Raw genomic sequence first — 13,414 nt, forward strand, 5'->3', positions numbered from 1 at the left:
GGCCAAAAAGAAAACAATTTATGAGTGCCACAAGCTTCGAATCACAAACAAAAAATGTTTTCGAAAAGAAATTGAAATAACTCCCCTGTGTCTAATTAATTTTTCGAAACAGCTCTGATTCAATAAGTGTCAAGCATTTCTCGATTTGGTTGTATGTTATAGTCTTAGTTATTATTATTAATCAATAGCATAATCGATGGGAGTAATAAAACATAAATGATCGTACACGTACCATATGATCCCTTCAGTGCCACCCACGGTACAATCATTTGCGTTCACCAAGTTACCAATGAATGCCGGAGAGTTCGCGAATCTGCAATGCATTGTGTCTACCGGGGATTTGCCTTTAACAATACGCTGGAGCTATCCCGGTGAAGAAATGGGCGGTTCATCCGGCGTGATCGCGAAGAAGGTCGCGGATCGTGTTAGCATGTTAATGATATCTTCTTTGACTGCTAAACATGCGGGGGATTACGTTTGCACAGCTGAGAATCCGGCTGGGACATCTTTCTACTCGACACCTCTCACAGTAAATGGTTCGCGGATTCATCTGATCGAAGTTATAAGCTGTGATATACATAAAGCTTGTTATATTTTATTTGTTCATTTAGTTTATCCAAATAATATTTATCATTTTTCATCTACTCATTATATTAGTTGACTATTTTTTATTCATCATTTGCTTGTTTACATTATTTTGCACGCATATGTTCTCCAGTTCATCATGATATAGTAATTCGAAACAATTGATGAACACGTCAGTTATTATGCCTCCTTTTCGAAACAGCTTCTCCTTTCTTTCTTCCTCACCTCAGTTTTCGGTGTTTATTTACTTGCTTCAACACAATCGCTTGTCGAACTGATAATGACTTCCATGAACTGAATGATTAAATTGAAAATTTGGAATAATTGTATAATAGATAAACGGTTATATTCGCAGTCGCGCCTCAAGTCCTACAGTTTTCATTTGGTGAGGAGCCTCTCAACTCTGGGGAAATGCTTTCAATTTCATGCACGATCATCAAAGGTGACTTGCCAGTAAAATTCATGTGGATGATCAACAATCAACCGATTATTGACTTCGATAGTAGTGACATAACAATCGTTGATAATAAAAGGGTCAGCTTTTTGAGCATCGATAGTGTATCGGCAAGACATGCTGGAAAATATAAATGCGTCGCATCGAACGCGGCCGGATCTCACAGTCATATAGCTGTTCTCGCGGTCAATGGTAGCTTGAAATAAATGTTTTGTAGAGTTTAAAATTTTATGTTGAGCTTCATTATTTTATATTGTCATCGTTGTCTATATAAATTTGTACTTTTATTTCCCTTTGAGTTTTAATTTTGAGCTGTTTCGTCAGCGGTAATGATAAATTTTATTGTTTTCTTAATTTTTTGTATTACTTAAGCATGACAACGATGATATTAATTTATCTCTCTGCAAAAACAAATCTTACACTGGTCGCGCGGGGACTTTTTAGCTAATTGCTTCCTGTAATATAATCTCGAGCTCATCGAATCGCTACTTGCCGTATGTAAACGTCTCCGCCGTCCACACACATATAAACGAGTCGTTTTGATTTAACGATAACGAACTCTGTGATTTATAATTCCTAATACACATCGCTTCTTTTATTCGACATGATTATTACAATACTCAAACCTTTTATATCCTATACTTATTGGTATAAGAATTACCTCCTGATTAGAATCCATATAAAATACCCATAACTGCACGGAAATTACAGTGGCTCCACAGATAGCTCCCTTTTCATTCGGTGGGGAGGCAGCAAATGCTGGAGATATGGCAACTGTACAGTGTGCTGTAATAAAAGGTGACCTACCGATGGACATCATTTGGTCATTGAATGGCATACCAATTGAAAGTGATGCAACAATTCCCGATAACAATCATCAGCATCGAGATATTGCGGTGAGAAAGAGTGGCAATAGAGCCAGTACCTTGACAATTGAATCAGTGGCAGCGCGTCATGCAGGAATATATTCTTGTAGTGCGAGTAACAGAGCTGGATCTACTTCTCATTCCGCCGATTTATCCGTTAATGGTATGCGTAGGCGAAGTATTTTCATACTTGTACAAATACAAACACGCTAGCTAGACGGATTTCCGTGGGTGATGCATGTATTGGTTGTATATGCGAGTGCGTAGGCACTTACTTTCCCTTCCTACTCCATTGTCGACAGGTGGTTAAGCGTAATTGTCATTCCATTGCCATCGGTATCGAGTAGGTGGCACTGAATCTTATAACTGGTATATTCAAGTGTCGTAACGATATTTCACTTCTGTTTCTGCCAATAAATAAAAGTAGTATTTATCTTCTTTGGTTTGATTTAATTATTAATTATTATTTTTAAACATTAAACAGTTTCCCCGCGAATTGCTCCCTTCGAGATGTCAGATAAGGCAGTAAATTGGGGAGAATCTGTCTCAGCTGTGTGTACGATTGTAAGTGGTGATGCCCCATTGGAATTGTCATGGGCTCTCAACGGTGTGACTATCACCGATGATAATCCTCACATTTCTGTCACAACTACTAAGCGAAACAGTCTTATATCGATTGATTCTGCAAGCCCTAGTCATGCAGGAGAATATACGTGTGTTGCGTCCAATGCAGCTGGTAGCACAAGTTATTCAGCAGAGCTGACGGTCAACGGTAGACAATATTTTGTTCCTTATTTAAATACAAATAGTGTACTAGATTATTGTTTCTTCAGTACGTCTTGTTCTGTCCAATCCTATCCTGTGCCATTTAAGTCATCGCTGCAATTATTTTTTGTTTAATTACTTACTGAGATTAATGATGTAGAAGTTTTTCAGTCGCTCCTCAAATTGCACCGTTTACAATGGCTGATGGCCCTGTTAACTGGGGTGAGTCGATAAGTGTCCCATGCTCCGTACTGAAAGGTGATTTGCCAATTGAAATTACTTGGGCACATAACGGTGAACCAATTCGTCGTGACCGTTCTGACATAAATATTGTCGCGACAACCAGAAAAAATCGAATTTTGAGTATCGATTCAGTCGCGGCAGGTCATGCGGGAGAGTATACTTGTTCTGCATCGAATATTGCGGGTGGAACTAGCCAATCTGCAACATTAACAGTTAATGGTATGTCTTTAAAAGTCGTATGTCGCACAACTTCCTAAATAATTTCCTTTCCTTTCAAGCAGCCTTGGGGAAATTGACTCGCGAATAAGTTTTTCAATGTTTTGGAACTCTTTATAACATTTACTTTAATCTTTTTACTAGTTGCTCCTCAAATAGTGCCCTTTGTCATGGGTGATGAGCCTGCAAATTGGGGTGACGCAGTCACAGCAACATGTACAGTCTTCAAGGGCGATTTTCCAATTACTATTGAGTGGTCTTTAAATAGCGAGCCAATCGCTCAAAATTATCCTGATATTACGATAAGTAGTAGCAGTAAACGTGTCAGTGTGCTAACAATTGATGCAGTGTCGGCAAATCATGCCGGAGAATATACTTGCAGTGCGAGTAATGTCGCAGGTGGAACAAGTTATTCAGCGTCTCTGGCAGTTAATGGTATAAAATACAATCCGTGGAAATGTCTTTCGTAATTACTAACAAAGATAGTCAGGTTATCTACGAAATAACGAGATTTTCCATGTCCTTCCAATTCCACACTTACATAATCATTAAATTCGTAATAATGCCTATTCCCAGTTGCGCCTCAGATAGTGCCCTTCGTTATGGGTGATGAACCTGCTAATTGGGGCGATGCAGTCACCGCGACCTGTACAGTTTTCAAGGGAGATTTTCCAATAGATATTGAATGGTTTCTCAATGATAAAAAAATAACTCACGATCATCCGGGTGTAACAATAAGTACTACTAAACGTGTTAGTTTGTTAACTATCGACGCCGTCTCAGCGAGTCATGCAGGGGAATATACATGCAGCGCCAGTAACACTGCTGGCGGAACCAGTTATTCTGCAGCTCTAACAGTCAATGGTACAGGACCATTATATTATATTCACAGTATATTATATTTAGCGTGTCAGGTTTTCTACGAAACATAATAATCCTCAACCTATCCATGTTTTTAATTACCTCATGCATTGTTTTGTTCGGTTTATTTATCCTTAGTTGCTCCATTAATTGCTCCTTTTGTGATGGGAGACGAACCCGCAAACTGGGGAGACACGGTGACAGCGACGTGTACTGTTATAAAAGGCGATCGACCTATTGAAATCGAATGGGCGTTAAATGGTGATCCAATTTCAAATCACAACTTTCCGGACATATCAATCGGAACTGGAAAAAGTGTCAGCCTTTTGACTATTGATGGAGTGACAGCAAGACATGCTGGAGAGTATACTTGTTCTGCAAGTAATGCCGCAGGAGGGACAAGCTATTCTGCGTCATTAATTGTTAATGGTACCCATATCAAAGAGTAGTAAATTTCAATGTAGAACTGTCTTTGTTTACTGTATGTTAACGACAAAATCTACGAAATTTCCTTTCCTTTTCATGAAAGTCTACATGGAAGCTTCATACATTCGGAAACCATCAATTTTATTTTTTTTTCTTAGTTAATTTTTCCTTTCTTAGTTCAACCAGGCATCGCGGCTTTCACTTTCGGTGATGAACCTGCAAATTCGGGAGAAACTGTTGCAGCAACTTGTACTGTAATAAAAGGTGATCGGCCTATTGAAATCGAATGGGCACTCAATGGAAATCCGATTTCTCATAATAATTTTCCGGATATATCAATAGTAACTAGCAAAAGTGTCAGTTTTTTAACTATTGACGGAGTGACAGCAAGACATGTTGGAGAGTACACTTGTTCTGCAAGCAATGCAGCTGGAGGAACAAGTTATTCTGCATCACTGATAGTTAATGGTACTTATGTCAATTTAGCATGGAACTAAGTTTGTTCCAAAGAATTATTTGTACGATGGTATCTACGAAATTTCCTTTTCCCTCACTAAAATTCAGATTCTAGGGAATAATTTTGAGTTAATTTCTTCTTCTACAGTTCAGCCTGGCATTGCAGCTTTCACTTTCGGAGATGAACCCGCGAATTCGGGAGAAACCGTTACAGCAACTTGTACTGTCATAAAAGGAGATTATCCCATCTATATCGAATGGTCTTTGAACGGGCAGCCTATTTTTTCTGATAATACAGATATTACGATAGGCAGTACAAGTAAACGCGTGAGTGTCTTGACAATTGATACAGTATCAGCACATCACGCTGGAGAATACACTTGTTCAGCCAGCAATCAAGCCGGTGGAACGAGTTATTCAGCATCGTTAGTTGTTAATGGTATATTTTATAGATAAAAACTACTCGAAATTCATTTCGCACAATTGTGTAGCGGTTTTATATTAACAAAACACTTTTGTTTAACGCTTCCTTAATTCCTTAAATATAACATCCACTTGAATCCTATCCGTAGTTGCTCCAGAGATCGCTCCGTTTGATTTTGGTGACAATCCTTCGAACGCTGGTGATACAGTAACCGCACCCTGTACGGTATTGAAAGGTGACTTTCCGATAGACATTCAATGGGCACTGAACGGTGAGCCAATCGGGAAAGATCATTCAGACATTACAATTGTTAATACGAGTAAGCGGGTTAGTTTATTAACAATAGATGGCCTGTCAGCAAGACATGCAGGAGAATACACCTGTACTGCAAGCAATGTGGCAGGAGGAACAAGTTACTCATCATCATTAGCAGTAAATGGTACACAGTTTAAAAAAAAAATTGTGCGATTGTTGAATACTTGTATGATCATTTTCGTTAGCACGAGACGTCTCCTTCTCTTTCCGCCGTAATTTTAATTATCGACTCCACTTTTCCTAACGATCCTTTTCTCTTCTTTAAAAGGACCAAAGTTTAAGAACTTATTAACAGGATTAAAAGAACAAAGTAGTTTAAAATCATCGGTAAATACGATACTAAAATTGACAGGACGGAGAATGTTATCAATATACCAGAGAGTTTTAGTTTATGCATAGCACCCTTTCTTTTTAGTTTCGCCACAAATAGGTACGATAGCGTTTACCGATAGTCCAGCAAACTCAGGCGAACCCGTGTCTGCAACTTGTGCGGTATTAAAAGGTGATTTTCCAATGAAAATATTGTGGCAACAGAATGGTCAACCGATCGGTAACGATCAGTCAGATATAGTAGTTAATGCAATAAGTAGGCATATGAGTGTCATCAGCATAGAATCAGCAGTAGCAAGACATACAGGGGAATACACTTGCATAGCAACAAATGAGGCTGGTACTGCGCGCCAATCGGCGACTTTGATAGTCAATGGTAGGTTTTCGGGGATTGTTTCTCAAAGTCTTGTGCTAAAATCGCTTATGAACATACAAAAAATGCTTTATTGAAATGTTTTTTTTTTTTTTTTCATACATGTAATGATATCAGTAATCAAGCGAAAGCACGACCGCTTCAACCCTACTTTCCTCATCATATGGTACTAAAAAATTTCTATTCGTGACTATCAGCTAAGTTCTATTATCGAATGATGTCATGTGATGTTACTTATGTCTGTTGGAATTGATAGTTTCTCCTCAGATCGCACCGTTTATAATCAGCGAGGAGCCTGCGAATTGGGGGGATACGATCACTGCAACTTGCACAGTACTTAAAGGCGATTACCCAATTGACATAGAATGGTCTCTCAATGGCGAGCTAATAAACCGCGATCATACTGACATAACCATTGTCAATACGAGCAAACGAGTGAGTTTGTTGACAATAGAGGCTGTTTCTGCACGACATGCAGGAGAATACACATGCAGTGCCAGTAACGTTGCTGGTGGAACCAGTTACTCTGTACCTTTAGCGGTTAATGGTACATCTAATTGATCATTTAGAGCATTTCACGTTTAGAGACCTTAAGAGACGTGTCATTTCATATTATCCTCATCTATCCTGAACAGAATCATATCCATGTTGTTTTTTGAAAACCTGTGATGTAATCTTCCAGTCGCACCACAGATAGGCCCATTTTCAATGAGTGATGGTCCAGCAAACTGGGGTGATATGGTATCAGCCACATGCTCGATTGTGAAAGGAGATTTTCCCGTGGAAATTAAATGGCGTCATAATGGCAAAGATATCGATTCTAATAATCCAGAAACCGTTGTAACAAGAATCAATAGACATATGAGCGCCATCAGCATAGAATCTGTCGCGGCAAGGCATGCGGGCGAATATAGTTGTGTCGCTACCAATCGAGCGGGCAACGTCAGTCACTCGACAATTTTGGCGGTGAACGGTATTAGTACAAGCTTTTTTTTTTAGAATTTTTTTCGTTTGTCAATAACAACTTTGTGTAAAATCAAAACAAAACGATGCACGCATCATTATTCACAAATGCACTTTTTTTGTTTAACCGCTAACTTATGTTTCCATTTATGATTTATATATCCAATCCTTTTATTTACATATTTATTTTTTAGTACTTACGTTTTTAGGTGCAGCTATGGACGCAGCAATAATTTAAATCATACATACTTAAGTAATAGTCCTAATTTAGCAACGTGCGTTAAGCAAAGCCCTTAGTTGTCCCACAGATCCTTCCATTTGCATTCGGTGACGAGCCTTCGAATTCGGGAGATGCGGTATTGGTAACCTGTTCTATTTCTAAGGGTGATCTACCTTTGGATATCGCTTGGGCATTCAACAGTGAACCGTTGACTCAACATCGTACTGACATCACGATAACTAATGGCAAGCGTCATAGTATGCTGGCGATTGACTCTGTTGCCGCAAGACACTCGGGCGAATATACTTGTACCGCATCGAACAAGGCAGGAGCTTCAAGCCACTCTGCTATGTTGGCTGTTAACGGTATATAGCTGTTAAAATGATTTACAGTACATTTTAATATTCATGCTATATCCTTCATGAACTATCCTGTCCACTTATTCTCCTATACTTGATGACTATTTCCGAAATTTCGCGAAAAGTAACGATGGAAATGAATCGATTTCTAGAAACAATTATTAAATACTTCCGGGAATATTAATTTTTCAGTAAGTCCTCAAATTGCGCCTTTTGCTATTGGTGACGAACCAGCGAATTGGGGAGAGCAGATATCCGCAACATGTAGTGTCATGAAAGGAGATCAACCGATAGAAATTCGTTGGAGTCTTAATGGTCAACCCATAACCCGTCAAAGTCATCCAGATATAATGATAACTAAAACTGGGAAGAAGATTTCCCTTCTTAGCATTGATGTTGTAACTGCCCAACATGCTGGGGAGTATAATTGTGAAGCGAGTAATCAAGCTGGTTCCACCAGTCGCTCCGCAATCCTTTCGGTTAATGGTATAGTTGACTAGATATATATCTGTCAATGTTGAATAATATGGACGTAAAGGATGAGATGTTCCCTATAAATCAAATAGCACCGACGAACCTACTTACCTTCAATCCCTTACATATTTTTGCACAAAGATTCAGTGAAATAAAATCAATTTGTAGTAACTATTATTAAATACTTCCGCGGATTATATTGATTTTTCAGTAAGTCCTCAAATTGCGCCGTTTTCTATTGGCGACGAACCAGCGAATTGGGGAGAACAGGTTTCCGCGATGTGTAGTGTTTTGAAAGGCGATCAACCAGTAGAAATTAGATGGAGTCTTAACGGTCAACTGATAACCCGTCAAAATCATCCAGATATTATGATAAGCAAAACTGGAAAGAAGATTTCCCTTTTAAGTATTGACGCTGTAACCGCACAACACGCTGGGGAATATAGTTGCGAAGCGAGTAATCAAGCTGGTTCCACCAGTCGCTCCGCAGTTCTTTCGGTTAATGGTATAGTTGACTAGACATATAATCTGTCAATGTTAAACATTATGGACGTAAACGATGAGATGTTCCCTACCAATTAAATAGCACTGACGAACCTACTTACCTTCAATTCCTCACGTTATATTCATAAAAACTCTTTCGTAGTCGCTCCACAGATCTTGCCCTTGAGTTTTGGCGACGAACCCGTGAATGCTGGAGATTTAGCGTCAATCCAATGTGCAGTAAGCAAAGGAGATTTCCCTTTGGAGATCACCTGGATTTTCAAGGGTTATCCTATCGGATCTGATCGTTCAGATATTATAGTATCAGACTCCGGTAAACGAGTCAAACAGTTGACAATTGATGCTGTAGCAGCAAGACACGCAGGAGAGTATACATGTATTGCATCCAATGCTGCTGGTTCCAGTTCTCATTCGGCGGTACTCGATGTCAATGGTATTTAAGTCATGTCATAACTTCTATGATTACTCATCGTTAACATATCTATCCTCTTCCTTCTAAAACCATTACCTAGAGATCTTAACGACGACTTTCACGTGGCATTAACAGTAAAAGACTAAATCAGAAAATTCAGAGTGTAAAACTCAAGGGATGATAGACGGTTCATTTTTACGCGGATTTTTTGCTATTCTTTTTTAATTACAGTTATTCCAAAATTATTACCATTCTCATTTGGCGAGGAGCCTCTTAACTCGGGTCAAGTAGTAACAGTGCCGTGTGCAGTGACCGAAGGTGATCCGCCTTTGAAGCTCCGTTGGATATTAAACGGTCATACAATATCACCTCACTCAGGAATATCTGTGTTGGATCTTGGCGGACGAGGTGCCATACTGAGCATAGGATCTGTACAAGCAACCCATGCGGGAACTTATACTTGTATTGCGGAAAATTCTGCTGGAAGGCATGAACTTTCCGCCGATCTCATAGTCAATGGTGTGCTTTATTCACGCTTCTCCCGATTTCTTAAATTTATCTCGAATATATCACACAGCATCTCAGTTTTTATATTTATATGCTTCTTATATTTATTTTCTTTATTTATTTAGTTACTCCATTCTTTTTATATGAATAATTTATACCTATTGTTTATCCTATCTTCCGATACTTTAAAAATTTCATCGGAGCGGATGGACCAAAAATAAAATTCATAATAGCACGACGAAAGCAGTGTTTCTTTTAGACAATATATTTATCACGCGATTAGATAATTCAAATAGATTGTAATCGATGTCCACAGTTGCTCCACATCTCCAACCTTTTTCCTTCGACGAAACCAATTCCGGTGACCTGATAATCGTTCAGTGCGCGGTGGTAAAAGGTGACACGCCAATAACCCTTAAGTGGTTATTCGAAGGACGTCATTTAGAAGTTGACGAAAGTATCAAGATCACTGCATTAGGAGACCGAGTCTCTGCTTTGACAATTCCGGCTGTAAAAGGAGAACATGCCGGAGAATATGCTTGCGTCGCGGACAATCCCGCAGGTCATGCTAGACACAGCGCACATCTTAAAGTCAACGGTATTTAAAATTTTATAACACAGTCGCGATTGTGATTTTGCATTTTATTTTTTAATGGTAAATTTTGAAAAAAGTCGGAGTAATTGCATCTTATTGGAATCCCGTATTTTTTGTTCTACTGTCATACTATGTATGAATTGGGGTGATGCAAGAACTGACTACTTTTGGCTTCAAGTTTCCTACGAAAATAGGTTAGCTTCGCATGTTTTGAAAGCCCTTTTCAAAAATTAGCTCGATTCAAAAACTTTTAAGGGTTACTCAAAATTTTTGAAAGCTTTCAAACTAGTCAAAAATCCGGTTTTTTGTTTATGATTTTTTTCTCATTACTTAAACATTTTCTATTTTTAAAATTATCGGTATTTTTAAAATTTCAAATCATTAATTTGATTTCTAGGGTCGCTCAAAATTTTTTTTGCCTTCAAAGTGTACTTTAGATATTTCAAAATTATTTTAATTCAGGATAACTATTTCAATTGAATGCAATAATTTGTAAAGATTTCAAAAGAATCAAAAAACTTGTCGGATGAAAGTTTGTCAATTAAAATGTAGTCGTAATAATTTTCTTTTTGTCTTCGATCTGTGTCTCGCATTTTATTTCTTTTCTTCAGTTTGCCACCTTTATGAAAAAAAAATCCAAAATTTGTTTATACTCATGTTGACATTTCAAAACATCTAAAGTACACATTAAAAGCTACATACATCTTTAGTGACTTTTAGAAATCGAAAAATCGAGTTGAAAATTTCAGAATATATTTTATCACATTAAAAATGGTAGAATAACGAGAGAAAAGATTGAAAGTAAAAAATTCAATTTTGGACGAATCTGAAAATTTTGAAAGGTTTTAAGTGACCCTTAAAAATTATTTATCATGCTGATTTTTGGAGAAAATTTTGAAAAATCGTGAAATAACATATTTTCATAGAAGATTCAACTATGAAATTAGTTGATTTTTTGTATTACCCCAGCATTAATGTATAATTCTATTTAAAAGTGGTTGGTAGGTTTTTGTGCTTATATCTTTACACGACAAAACACTATACATAGGAAATTTAGAAAACCAATAATACCATTAGAGACTTCAAAGTTTCTGACATCTATCTCAATATCCTGATAAAAAAAGTCTAATAATAACAGCCGTGAGTTAAAAATCATAAATGCGTCCTAACTCCCAACTCCGTCGTAGATCCTACAAATTAAAAGTATTAAAAGTATATCTTCCATATATGGATACAAAAGTGAAAAAGCATTGCTATAACGGTGACATATTATCCAAGACGTTTCTGCATTATGTTGAATTGCAGTATTACCTCGGATCAGTCATTTTGACTTTGGAGAGCAGCCGATCTATGAGGGGCAAGCAGCACAGCTGGCATGTATGGTCCCGGTTGGCGATACACCGATTCAAATAAACTGGACCCTTGATGGAAAGCCTTTGCCTCCATCACTACCTCACAACATCGGCAAGCTTGGCCCACGAACTAGTATTATGCAGATCGAACCAGTGACATCGCGACACGCCGGCAATTATGCTTGTGTCGCATCAAATCCCTCTGGAAAAGTAACTTATGAATCAACATTACGTGTTTACGGTTAGGGCGTAGCCAACAGAAAAGTATTAAACTCAAATTAAACATACCTAATAATAATAATTATGAAAAAAAGCTTCTTTTTGTATGATACGACTGCATCATCAAGCAGCGGAGCTTTATGGAATTGACTCATGATTGAAGCTATAAAATGATACGTTTCGCTTTGAATTTAAATATTTATTAATCCCTTGACTGTTAAATTAATTGAACCATCGTAAGATATGTTTCTATGCGGAGTCAACTTTTTTATAAGTGAATCGAAGCATAATTTTTTTTTTACCTTCCTGCCTGAGTGCAAATGCTGCAAATCGTTATTTTATAATAATTATTTTATTATGAAAAAAAAAAAAAAAAAAAAAAAAAACCGTTGGCAAGATACCTGCTAATGAATTCTTGCCATGCCACAGCCAATTTATGATATATATTTTGATTAAATCCCAGTATATTTTGTTTACCGCTCGTCTACTTGAAACAATTTAAATATTCTATTCTTTATTTTTGATTTTCTTTGATTGATTCTTACAATACCTTTTGTGTCTATAATTTTACGCTCTTTCTCAACGTATTTTACCAGAGGATGATCACCTGGCACAAGCTGCGATACCTATGGCTTTTCGCGCCAAGTTCATTGAACGTATCCTGTGTGTAAGGTATTTTGTGCTCTAGGAATGACGAATATTCGGCTTCTTCATCTTTTACATCTTGAAAAATTTGGCTGTTAAAAGAATCGTAGAGTTACTATTATAGATTATTGTGATTTATCAGATCATCATTAAACATTATCATTATTATTACTATTATTATTACATTTATACCATCGTTACAGGTTCATTGTTTTTGACACGAAAAGAGACAAAAAAAAACTAGCTAGGTCTACATTTTCATGCTAGAATTCGAACTGTTTGTTACTAGCGTTGCCACTGCTTTACTGCATTTCAATTCAAGAATATACATTTATTAATCAATTATATAAAAACAAAGTCAGATGACGCTCGTTGTTGATCAGGCTTGAGCCCGGTTTTGCGCTTCTCGTCTTCATCTACGCGGAGTCGATTCATCCCCCAGTCCTTAAATCATCATCATTGATCTCACATCCTAACAATACACGTTGAATTTCCTTGATTAACCTTTACCTCATCTCCCACACGTCTCATCTTTCGTTTCGTAGATACCTGTCGTTAAGTGCATGTTTTTATATCTAATTATATTTTTTTTTTTTTCTTTTTTTTTTACTAACAAATTAACTTAACAATTATCATAAATCCCTTCAATGGTGCATTGATAATACCACGTGTACCAATTGTACATAGCTTTGAAATTAATATAAAATGCATGCATTGATAGCTCAATTAAAGCTATTCAATTTCAGTATTTGTAGTACTGTAGAAAAATAATACTTTTATTTACTAACATTTAATTGGTACTCGATGGGTCTCCTCAGTAGAGTTCTTGCATGTCAGCAAAATTTATTTA

At 37.3% G+C, this 13,414-nt stretch overlaps 1 protein-coding gene across 50 annotated transcripts in view; it reads left to right on the forward strand.

Annotated features, from left to right (window-relative positions):
- The window catches only part of LOC123272832 (Down syndrome cell adhesion molecule-like protein Dscam2), a 75,367-nt gene that overhangs the window by 46,780 nt on the left and 15,173 nt on the right, over positions 1-13,414 (forward strand). For 11 of the 50 annotated variants that reach the window (XM_044740146.1, XM_044740082.1, XM_044740186.1 and 8 more), the window contains exon 11: positions 7,575-7,862. In XM_044740146.1, coding sequence (XP_044596081.1) covers positions 7,575-7,862 — 288 coding nt within the window. Of the gene's footprint in view, positions 1-248; positions 537-2,389; positions 2,678-2,841; positions 3,133-3,273; positions 3,565-3,705; positions 3,994-4,128; positions 4,420-4,593; positions 4,885-5,020; positions 5,312-5,444; positions 5,736-6,026; positions 6,318-6,570; positions 6,862-6,996; positions 7,288-7,574; positions 7,863-8,541; positions 8,836-8,976; positions 9,268-9,477; positions 9,766-10,069; positions 10,352-11,653; positions 11,942-13,414 lie in introns of all 50 variants that reach the window. The other 39 variants (XM_044740084.1, XM_044739943.1, XM_044740129.1 and 36 more) reach the window with 17 other exon arrangements.

This window comes from Cotesia glomerata, linkage group LG1 (genome assembly GCF_020080835.1).
Source record: "Cotesia glomerata isolate CgM1 linkage group LG1, MPM_Cglom_v2.3, whole genome shotgun sequence".
Classification (NCBI taxonomy): domain Eukaryota; kingdom Metazoa; phylum Arthropoda; class Insecta; order Hymenoptera; family Braconidae; genus Cotesia; species Cotesia glomerata.